Source organism: Girardinichthys multiradiatus, chromosome 18 (assembly GCF_021462225.1).
Source record: "Girardinichthys multiradiatus isolate DD_20200921_A chromosome 18, DD_fGirMul_XY1, whole genome shotgun sequence".
NCBI lineage: Eukaryota > Metazoa > Chordata > Actinopteri > Cyprinodontiformes > Goodeidae > Girardinichthys > Girardinichthys multiradiatus.
In genome coordinates this window covers 5254620-5266727 of record NC_061810.1, presented here as the reverse complement: position 1 = coordinate 5266727, position 12108 = coordinate 5254620, and the positions used below count along the sequence as shown (strand labels likewise).

At 40.4% G+C, this 12108-nt stretch overlaps 1 protein-coding gene across 3 annotated transcripts in view; it reads left to right on the top strand.

Moving 5' to 3' along the window:
- The window catches only part of sorl1 (sortilin-related receptor, L(DLR class) A repeats containing), a 113919-nt gene that overhangs the window by 66811 nt on the left and 35000 nt on the right, over nt 1-12108 (top strand). For all 3 annotated transcript variants that reach the window (XM_047391159.1, XM_047391158.1, XM_047391157.1), the window contains 10 exons: nt 2172-2350; nt 4492-4678; nt 4843-4971; nt 6054-6139; nt 6249-6421; nt 6579-6710; nt 9685-9776; nt 11050-11296; nt 11659-11797; nt 11901-12074. In XM_047391159.1, the coding sequence (XP_047247115.1) occupies nt 2172-2350; nt 4492-4678; nt 4843-4971; nt 6054-6139; nt 6249-6421; nt 6579-6710; nt 9685-9776; nt 11050-11296; nt 11659-11797; nt 11901-12074 (1538 nt within the window). The remainder of the gene's footprint in view (nt 1-2171; nt 2351-4491; nt 4679-4842; nt 4972-6053; nt 6140-6248; nt 6422-6578; nt 6711-9684; nt 9777-11049; nt 11297-11658; nt 11798-11900; nt 12075-12108) is intronic.

The following is a 12108-nucleotide window of genomic DNA, read 5'->3' as shown; positions in this document are numbered from 1 at the left end:
CAGCTAACAGTTATTTTAGTAATTGAGTACTCTGTTGATTATTCTTACAATTAATTGAGTAATCATGACCAATAAAGTGCTACAGTCGATAGAAAGAGAAAAAAAACTAATAAAATAAAAACAGGGACATTAAAATGCAGATAAAATATGCAAGTAAAGGTCCTTTAAGTAAGAAGCCATTAAATTGCAAAAGAAATAAAAGCAGGACAAATAATTTAAAGGAGGCCAGTAAAACATTGGATAAAAAGGAAGGTTTTAAGGCCTGTTTTAAATTGTCTCTGGGTCTGTGGAGCCCTCAGATGTGGAGGCAAATTGTTCCACAGCCAAGGGGCGGCGCAGGAAAATGTCCAATCTCCCATGGTGCGGGATCGAGTCCTGGGAATGTGCAGAAGGTCTGTGTTGGAAGAACGGAGAGCGCTTAAAGGGCAGTGAAGGGTGAGAAGGTCTTTTAAATAAGATGGCGCATTACCATGCAGGCACTGAAGGGTAAGAGAGATTTTGTAGATGATCCAGGCTGAGTCAGGAAGCCAGTGAAGAGAACAAAAAACGGGGGTAATATGTTCAGATTTTTGCACTTCATCAGGATCCTGGCAGCACAGTTCTGAACATACTATAACCTCTGTATGTTCTTGCCAGGAATCCCAATGAGAAGAATGAGATTTTGCATATATGATTAATATGTTTTTAAAATGTGAGCTGTAAAATAAAAATTGGCACATTCTGCAGATTTTTTAGTTAGCTGCTTAAGCTCATTTTTATGAGCAATAGAAATATATGAAAGAGATGATGCACATTAACAAATTCCTTTTTTTCTTGCTTAAAATGCAATAAGAGCTTGTGTTTAGTGTACACTGAAGATGCATCTGCAGCTATAGCAAATCCGAACATCAACAGTCAGAAGCTCAGCCGTCTCTGGGTGAGTTAACATCAATTCAGCGCCTGCTGCCACACACAAAAAAGTGCATAAATTCTCTCTTGCATATCGCATTCTGGATTTTTCAAGAGATTTTTTTAACATCAAAAAGCATAATGTTATCCAGATAAAATTGAACCATTTTAGTACACTTAAGTGCCAAGTTACTCTGTTGTTGTTTTATTAGTGCAAAAACAGAGAAGAAATAAAAGATAATTACACATTACCTATCAGAAAGGTAAGCAGCATATTTAAATGCAGGCATAATAAAGACGGCATTTTATATATCAAACCTTATGCTCAGTCACCTCGTTCTGCAGACATCTGTAGTTTACTAAAGTGTTCTGTCAGTAGGGGGTCCTGATAAAGGACCCTCTGAGTCATTGTGCAACACAAATAACCACCTGGCCGAAACTCAGTACGTCTGGAGTGGCGTGGGACATTCTGGGGGGCGGTGTAGGGTTGGTGGGGAGGGTGTCCGCTGCAGCCAATGTTTCCTGCTCAGGTGTTGCAGTATAAAGAAAAGTGATCCCACCCTTTTCACACTAGTTTTCTCAGCGCCCCTCACCGTCTCCCTCCATAGCTGGTAACCTTATCTGGAATCCGCTTATCAGGCTATTATTAGTGAGTTGTTGTGCAACACAAAAAACAAATAACCACCTGGCCGAAACTCCGTAGGCTGAATAGTTAAACAGAACTTAACGAAGCCTCGAGGCAGATCATTTGCCTCCAGCAATGGTCGTCATCAACTTAGTCGAATCATTGGAGGAATCTTTTCAGCCCCAGAAACGACACGGATAAAGACCTGGAAGCTTGGAGGCATTAGAGGTTGAAAAGTTTGCCATTTAGGGGAAATTTCATTTTGAAAATAAGAAACCATTTAGGAAAAGCTACAGAGTAAGTCACAGGAACAGCACTTTGCCTCTGGATGTGCGCATTAGGTAGCAGCTTGTGTAGTGTAATCAAGCAGAACCACTGCAGGCCACTCGTCTGTGAACAGGTAAAGCAGTTTGTTTAGGATTAAACAGCTGATCTTTCATGCAAAGAGGGTTTATGTACTCTACCATTGTTACTGTTGTGCTTTAAGAATAACAGAGCCTTCACCACAGTTCTGTTTGTCTCCATAATAATAGATTTTTTATTTGTTTAATAATATTATCTATCTTCTCTCATTATTCTTCCCAACAGAAGAAAGTTCTGGTGATGAATGAATTCTCAGCATAGAAAATCTAATGAAATGTAATGTGTTTTTTGGCAGGTTTAGCACCAATGAAGGTGAGACATGGACCGAATTTAAGTTCTCAGACAAGGAGGTGTATGTGTACCAGCTTCTGACAGAGCCTGGCGAGAAGAGCACCATCTTCACCATCTTTGGCTCGTACGCTGAGCAGAGCCACAGCTGGCTCATCCTGCAGGTCAACACCTCTGATGTTCTAGGTAGGTTGGAGATTGAGAAGGAGTCTCCAGTGAGACTCTTATGCTGTGTTCAATTTGTTCTGGTAACTTGCATTTTCTGAGTCTCAAGTCAAATCTGTCACTGGGGAGTGAGGACCTCACAATCCCTTATGGTGGTGCTGCAGGTAGAAAATAGTCATAGCTGCAGTAATGACCTGTAGCTGTCTGACTTTTTCTTTTTATGAATTGCATACATTTGTTTATTTCTGTTTGAATTTTTTTATTTTCTCTGTAAAGCATTCTGAATTGTGTTACGACTGTTGTCGTAAGGTGCTGCCTTTCTTCTTTAGCGCTGGGCATGCAGCAATCAAATGTCCTTGTTGGTGGCTGAAAAAAAGTCACCATTGTTCGGCTTTGCAGCAAAGTGGCATATTTCTGCATACTGATTATGATTATTTTGTTCTTCAGGTGAAATTTGCTAAAACAAATCCCATGAACAAAACACACTTTTATGACTTAAAACGAACTCATCAGTCTAAAGTGCAGCATTAGTGAGAGAGGACACCTTCTGTTCTTTTTAATAAATCATAAAGCGTTCAGGTAAACACTTTTTGAACTCCTCTAACAAGATGACAATTTTTACTTTACATGAATGACACCATTTATCAAACAAAACACAATTTTTTTTTTGTGCAAGCTCCACCAAAGTCTGGTTTGCAGTTTAATGAATGCTGCTGAATTTTTGACGATATGCTTCTGGGTCAAGTTCATATGCCTGCAACATAGTTTTCTTACAACTTTCATAATCTAAACTCTGCTCAATAGACAAACTTGAACACACATATTGGGCCTTTCCCACAAGTTTGCCTTGAAGTAAGAGGGACTAGAACTCCTTTGGCCAACTCAAATCAGTGGATATACGCTTCAAAAGCATTAAAAGGAGAGTCGTCTTCAGAATCAAAATGGAGGAACCAATGTTTTGTGCATACTTCTATCAAACTAGAAGAAGCAGAGAAAGCTGTGCTTGGTGGTGTTGGTGAAACTGCAGTTGAGGCTTTTTCAAACATGGCTTCCACTTCCAGCTCCTTTTTGCAGAGCGTGAGGCACAGATCCTTGGTTGCCATACTTTGAGAGACCTAATCAGACTGTGTGCCAGCAGCAGGAGTATCAGCCTGTGCTGCGTCAACATCTCATCAAAGTTCTGTGTCTTCGGCCTCCATTACTGCAGCCAGTTGTTGTAATAGCACAATTTCTCCACCAGTTTTACACAGTGTTTCCTTTAACTCCTTTACTTTGCACTGTAAGACACTTTCACATTATAATAGTTAGTCACAATGAGCAGGTCCACTTTCTTACATTTTTCCTCCAAGAAGTTGCTTTTACAATGTTGTCAAGTGAAAAACATATCCATCTAAAATAAAAATGCCAACGAGAACAATATTTACTTACCAAACACAGCAAGAAAAGACATGGAACAAGCCCCTGATTCATGTTACGGCCTGTCTAGGGTGTCCAGACCACAACATGAAGATTCTTCGTTGTCAAGCAGCAAGTTGTCAAGCAGGTTAACCTTCAGGGTAAGCTTTATGCCAAAACAACAAACAAAAGGAAACTTTACCAAACTGACCTACTTATCATAAATAAACCAGATGACAACAGCTTTCCTCCCTAACTAAGATAAACCAGGACTAAACTAAGGCAGAACACCCCTACAAACATCTCGATGTAAGGTAATGGTGTTTACAAACACACACACGTGCTCAGGTGTGGCTCGTTGGGATGAGCAGAGGAAGAATGCCGGGCAGACCAGAGCAGCGTCGTTTATACGTCATGTCCACCCCAGGTAAGCAATCCGCTGGAATCTGGATTCACCAATCACAGAGGTTTCTGCAAACTGAATTTACATTAAAAAAAAAACACCTTACGACAACAACCGTAACTGCTTAAAGCCTGAATGGTGCCTTGCCTTAAAAAATGGAAAAAGAAAGAGTTGTGATGAAGTCTGTGGATTATTGCAGAAAATCATTTTTAAAAAGAGAGAAAAACTCAGAGGACAGCTATTATTTCCAGCTTGTTCCATTTACTTCAAAGCATATAGCAGCAAAAGCATGAATCGTCTGAAACGAAGTAACATCATTAAGTAAGTGCTCCTTTCTTGTTTTTGTTTTTTTTCTTCTTTCCAGGGGTTCCGTGTTCTGAGGCCGACTACAAGCGCTGGTCTCCTTCAGATGAGCACGGTAACGAGTGTCTGCTGGGCAGAGAGATAACCTTCAAGAGAAGAGCTCCTCATGCTACGTGCTTCAACGGAGAGGACTTTGACAGACCTGTCACCATCTATAACTGTTCCTGCACTCGCCAGGACTACGAATGGTGAGAAGCAGAATATGGGCTCATAAATGCAGACTCTGGTGGTCCCAAAGTAACACAGTGTCAGCACTGGATCAATGAAAGATGTATAGTAAAAATGAGGTCCTGCTGCTAGCAGGAGTGCAGAAATGAATCTCTTTTTATCTTCACCCTCCCTCTCCCTTCAGTGACTATGGCTTCAAGCTCAGTGAGGATTTGTCTCTTCCGGTGTGTGTACCTGACCCTGAGTTCCTGGGAGACCTCTACACTCCCCCAGTTCCTTGTCCCATCGGTACCACCTACCGTCGCAGCAAAGGGTAACCTGGTCATCTCCAACTTCACCAAAAAGAAATGTCCTGCTGTTGTATGTGTAGAAATATTTAATAATGTTGTAATTTATAGAAATAATCACAGCATCTATGGTAATAATACTTCGCCCTACACAGTTGATAGGATAACTATTTGTTATGGAAGAGTGGCATGAAACCCATTTTTATATAAAGAAAAACATACATAAAAAGTTCTATCTACTTAAGACATTTACAACACAGCAAACATGTGGAAGTAGGTGGTCAGATTCAACCAAATCAAACTTTTTGGCCTCTATGCAAAAAAACTGTGTAGTTGAAGACAAACACTGCATATCCTGAACACACAATCCACATAGAGAAAACTGGTGGTGGCAGCGTCATGCTGGGGCGCTATTTTTCATCAGGAACAGGGAAGCTGGTCAGAATTGCTGGAAAGATGGATGGAGCTAAATACTGGACAATTCTGGAAGAAAGACTTGAGACTGGACTGGAGGTTCACCTTCCAGCAGGACAATAACCCTGAACATACAGCCATAGCTACAATACAATGGTTATTTCAAAGCATAGTCTTGTGTTAGAATGTCCTTGTCAAAGTCCATACTTAAATTTGAAGCAAAAAAAAAAAGAGAACCATGTTTCAGTTTTCTTTCACTTTCCCGCTACTTCTTCTGGTCCGTCACATGAAATATAATGCTTTGAAGTTTGTGGCTGTATTGTGACAAAATGTAAAACAGTTCTTTTCAGAAGACACTTTACGTCTCAAAGCTGTGGTACTGTGCTCCTGGTTTAGCTACAAGTTAAGTTTTGTTTAAGTTCCTGGATTACTTTCTGTTTGCTTGCCATATAAGTGTTCACATAGATCATGGTCACAGAAGAGGACTGTGTTAAAGCATAGCAGATAAAATCTTTTCAGTGCTGCCTACTAAACACCAATGTCTTGTTTTCTTATCTGATCTATCCAAATATTGACTCATTGCCTTTGGTGCCATTGGTGTATTATTACCTCCTCCTCCTAGCAGTTTGTTGGTGGGAGGACCATCAGGTGTCCTGCTGAGGAAAAACTGTTTGGTGTTGTGTTGCTGTTGCAGCTACAGGAGGGTACCTGGTGACAGCTGCAGTGGAGGAGACGTGGAGGCCAGACTGGATGGAGAGATGCTGCCTTGTCCTATTGGAGGTCACTGCTTTTTAAAATAAGTTTGTAGTATTTCTGTGCTGGTTACCTTTTATATTAAGCCTTATGTGATGAAAAACTGAAGGAACCACTGCCTGCTGTGTTCTCCCAGAGAGTAATGAGTTCATCCTGTATGCTGTGAGGAACTCCATTCACCGCTACGACCTGGCGACAGGCACCGACCAGACCCTGCCTCTGGCCGGCCTCAGGGAAGCTGTGGCCCTGGACTTTGACTATGACAGGAACTGCCTGTACTGGGCAGACATCTCGCTGGACACCATACAGGTCTGCGCTGTATTTTTTTAATGCTTTTCCATATTCTGGTTGCTTACTATAAGTTCAATAATTTCGCTCTTTTTTTAAATCACTTTACCTCAGCTTTTCTTCTGAACTTATTCAGTATTAGCACTGATACTGTTATCATGTCCTGCTTCTCCTGCAGCGTCTTTGTCTGAATGGCAGTACAGGTCAGGAGGTCATCGTGAGGAAAGATCTGCAGAATGTGGAGGCTCTGACCTTTGACCCCATCAGCCGGCTGCTGTACTGGGTAGATGCAGGAGCCCAGAAGATTGAGGTATCAGAGACAAACATTCATTCACTTTTGCAGATGTGGCATTAGCACATTTAAATACTTTATGCAAGTAATTTCTGAGTTATAATATCATTTCTTTCTTAACAAAAGACAATTTTTTATGGAGAGCCGTTACATTCAAAATTAAATAAATAAATACTGCTATTGATAAATTATTAATTAATTTTCCATAAAATAAATAAATATCCCCATAAAATAAAACAAAAATAATTGCGTTAAAATAAATTTTTATCTTGTAGTATTTAATTCATTACAAGATTTATTTAATTTACTTAAAGATTTATTTATTTATTTCATAATGTAGTTTTATTTTGTGACACTTTTATTTTATAAAGCTACTTTAAGTTTTTCAGTGACTTTTACTTTTTAACCCCGTTTTTCATTTTAAGCTCTTTTTATTTCATGTTCTTATATTCAAACGAGGGGGCGGAGTTTATCTGAGGGGCGGCGCTGGGACCGCAGGGCCGAGCTCAATTCGTGGCTGAGGCCAGCAGAAGACAGCATGCCGGAGGGAGCCAGGGGATTCTGCGAGGATGCCAGAAGGTGCCAGACCGGCTGTAAAAGCCTGCCACGCCGGTTTCCGCTGTTTTTGTGGAAGCTGTTTGTGCAATAAGTCTTCGTCATCCTTTCAGCACGTCATGCACACACATAGTGGTATTTATTTTCCATCTCAAGTAAATACAGCCACCTTATGTTATGGCTCTAATGCTGTTTATTAAATAAAAACCAATAAAGACATCATCATTTAAAAGTAACAGGCTATAACAATAATGACATCCCATTTGCCGATAATCAGTGTTGATTTCCACAAAAACAGCGGCAACCGGCGTGGCAGGCTCAGATAAACTCCGCCCCCTCGTTTGAATATAAGAACATGAAATAAAAAGAGCTTAAAATGAAAAACGGGGTTAAAAAGTAAAAGTCACTGAAAAACTTAAAGTAGTTTTACAAAATAAAAGTGTCACAAAATAAAACTGCATTATGAAAAAAAAAAAAAAAATCTTTAAATAAATTAAATAAATCTTGAAATGAATAAAATAAAATAGATGGGGATATTTAATTATTTCAAGTGAATTTAATTCAGTTTATTTATATGGCTCCAATTCACAACACATGTTGTCTCAAGGCACTTCACAAAGTCGGGTACAAACATTCCAATTAATCCAAACCATTGAACAGTGCAGTCAGAGTTATTTATTTATTCAACTTGGATAAAAAGTTTTTATATCTAAGGAAACCCAGCAGATTGCATCCAGTCAGTGACTTGCAGCATTTACTCCTCCCGGATGAGCATGTAGAGACAGTGGACAGTCACTGGTGTTGACTTTGCAGCAATCCCTCATACTGAACATGCATGTAGTGACAGTGGAGAGGTGCTTTTTCAGATTATTGCACAGAGTGACCAGATGCTGATCACTGTAAAGCCTAAAAAACAATTTCAAAGTAATTTTCTGTCCCCGGCCCTTAGATAATCAGCTAACTTTTTTTTAGTAGTCTCATCATCAGCACAGGTGAAGCTGTGAAAAAGTCCTGCTGAAAACACTATCAGCCTAATCCGCAGAGTCCAGTTTATAGGTTCTGTAGTGCTCAGCAAGCTCCAGGACCTTCTACTAAGAAATGAGCTACAGAATGATGTTGCCACCAGTGCAGGGTTTGTCTAACATTGGCAGCAGGTGGGTATGGCTGCTTCCGCACACACGCTGAGGTGAAGAATTTCTGACAATGGCCTGTTGACATGAAAGGTAGCAAAGAACTCATTTTTATCCAAGAAAAACATTTCAGAAGAAAATTGTGAAGGAAGAATAAGGATGAACTGCTGAAGAATTCCCCTTCTGATTGTTTGGGACATCTGGAGAACCTTTTGAGTGGGAAATAAAACCATAAGCCCTGTGTTGTGCCAACAGTGGAGCATCCCGATCCAATCCATGTGTGGGGTTTCTTCTCATCTGAGGGAGTACGCTGTTAGAGTTAGAAAGCTGATAAACACAGACCAGTGTAAAATAAGACACAAGGTGAACCAACTTTCAAGGGTGAGACAGTCCTCTGCCAGAACGGCAACTTCCTTCTCACAAAGGGAAATATCCTTGCACCAGCCTTTTATTTACAACTCACATTCCAACAAGCAAAAAGCGGGAATCGGTTCAGCCAATTCTTACAGAGATTTCAACCTAAAAGAGTAGTCAGTCCCACATATGGTGTGAGCTTGTCATGTCCAGGGAGTGATCCACTCCAGACCGCATTCCTTCACCTTTCACAAACACTTTTTCACACTAAAAGAGCAATCATAGGAATCATCTTAACTATAGTAGAACTTCAGACATTACACATGATTTAAACTAAACGATGATAACTTATATACATTTTTCCAACATACGCTTACTCCCAGTCCTGGGAGTGGGATCAAAGTTTCTTTCAAGAGCAGCTTTTCTAAAAAACTGGGACAATTAGGTACTGATCTGTGGGTTTTCCAGCATGATGTAGCACTGTGTCACAAGCCTAAAGTAAACATGAAGCAGCTTATATCTAAACACTGAATTTCTGGATTTCATGATCTTAGCCCTGTTGAGAACCTGTGATGAGTTCTCAAAAAGCAGGTGGAGAAACAGAAGCCAGTAAACTGGGATCGAATTTAGACTCTTAGACATAAATTTTAATGTGTTTGCTCATAAAAACCTTTCAAACCAAAAAATTCCTGTAAAATTTCCCACATGCTTTTAATGTTTAGGTCACAAAGCACCATACCTTTAAATAGCAACCTTAGGGTCATGACTACATCTTATTCTGTTCCATTATTGCTTCTGCAGAGTTTCTGCAAAATTATGTAGAGCTTTAGACAAAATCTATGTTCTCAGTAACAGATTGTGTTTTTTTTTTTCTCTGTAGCATCTTTCATAAAAATCTTTAAACCTTTCAAAACAAACAGGCTTCCAGTGAAACGTTCTGCCTTGTCTTTAAGGTTTCTAATCCTGATGGGGACCTGCGTCACACTTTGCTCAACTCCACCATCCTGGAACATCCGCGAGCTCTGGTTCTGTTGCCTGCAGAAAGGTATTATTATGTCTATAATTATTGTATTTCCCACCATTAGAGCCTTACAGATAAAAGTTTCAGGAAATCCGTAAACTGTTAAACACAGCAGTGCTGTGTCACCCCTGTTCAGTTTTCAAGTGTTTTATTCAGTCACCTCGAAGGAACTGCGTTTGGCTGAGGTCCACGGATCTGTTCTGTTTTGATTCACTTTGGTGCGACTCGTGCAATGTGTGTTAATGGGAAGAAATTGTGTGCATTACATACATACTGCACAGGGCTGGTCTCTCTGTGTTCTTCAACCCTGGCCAACTGACCCGTTGGAACAGTGTACTTATGTTTGGTTACCTGGTTTTCATTGTGGCCACATACTGTAGCTAAATCTTTGTCTCAGGTGACTATAAAACCTTTCTCCAGAAGGCTAACACCATGTCTGTGTGAGCAGCTGCAAATAGAAGTTGAACCTGAGGGAGATGATTTTGGAGCTGTGGCAGGTTTACCTCAATCATTTTGCCCTGGCCAAAAAAAACATAACAGTTTAAATAAATCTTTAAACCCAAAGGTGGATATTATGTAAAGGCACATGACAACTGTATGTAAACATCTGACCTTAACAGTACAATACAAGAACAAGAAAAAAGAATGACTGACTTTTCAATTAAAAAAATCATCAGCAGCACTTAACAAACATATTCAGTGTTTGTGTTTGGAAGTGGGGGACTGGTGGCCTAGTGGTTAGAGAGCAGGGCATTTGCATCCTGCAGAGGCCACATGCTCCCTGGTTCGAATCCCACAGTGGTCACTCTGGCTCCCTGAGCAAGACCCTTAGCCCCTGAATTCTTCTGGGGCGTGAGATCAATGAAGTCTAAATTATTAATTATTTCATAAACTCACAACAAAATAGAGAACTGATTCCAGCTCTGCAGATATTCTTCTGCTTTTTACTTTTTAGATGCTTATAAACAAAAAATCAGTCTTGAGAGTTTTATTTCCTTTTTTTTAATTATTGTTTTACCAAAATTCCTTAAATCAAAAAACCCTTGAAGGAACAAAATGCTTTATTTGTCTCTAAACTTAGATAGTTTATTTTTTTCCCCGTTTCTCTTCTTCATTTATGCCTAAAGCATCTTGGCTGTGTGTTAAAATTCAAGCAATTGCTGGTTACAGACATTATATGATTTGTGATGAAATATTTGATGAATCTGTGTTTATGTTTAGCTCACAGTTGCAGTTAATGTACATGTACTGGTGAGAAAACCAGTACAATGACTAATCCTCTTTTGATCGTCATCAGTATGATGTTCTGGACTGACTGGGGAGACCGGGCAGCTGGAATTTACCGGGGCTACATGGATGGAACCAATGTGTCCTGCATTGTGTCAGAAGGTGTCCGCTGGCCCAACGGGATCACCGCCGACGACCAGTGGCTGTACTGGACCGAAGCCTTCAGCGACCGCATTGAGAGAGCAGACTTCACTGGGGGGCAGAGGAGTGTTCTGATGGAGGGACTGCCCCATCCATACGCCATTGCTGTCTTCAAGGTAGGATGTCTTTTCCAGAATTATTTCCATTTCAAGTCCAAGTCAAGTCTCGAGTCTTCACTTTCTCACATCAGATACATGGCGACTGGTCATTAATTTAAACCATTACTGTTACACCTACATTAACACTCCTCTTTCTGGCTGTTGGAATGTCTCAGCTTTACACAAGTAACTTCATTCATATTTACCTTGTAAATAATCCATACAGGCATTTCTAATGAGGATCATTAACAGCAGTCCAAGTACCACCAGTGGGACTCAAACCACAGTTTCAGAACCATGGATCTACCCTTACCGGCTTACTTTCACTCCTGATTGTAAAGTCTGAACCTCTAAATGTTTGCAATGAATGTTCATTTCAGAATGATCTGTACTGGGACGACTGGTCAAGAATGGGAATCTTTAAAGCTCCAAAGGCTGGATCTGAGAACAACGAGCTGATTGTTGGCAGACTGACTGGAGTCATGGACCTCAAGATCTTCTATAAAGGGAAGAGCAGGGGTAAGGAGTATTTCTCGCCATTATAATTAAGTTGAGCTTTGTGTTCGTCTTATCTGTTAGGATCTATTATGATCTCGTTTGGTTGTTCCTTCTTCTTGATCAGGGCATAACGCGTGCGCTGACCAGCCTTGCAGTTTGCTGTGTCTGCCACAGCCCAGCCACAGACACACCTGTGTTTGTCCGGATGGTGCTCCGACTCTGACCATGCCCAATGGAGAGCTGCAGTGCCAGTGTCCCCCTGGTTACCAGCTCCAAAACAACACCTGCATCAAAACTGGTGAGATTAAAACATAATTACAGTGGGCTGTCCT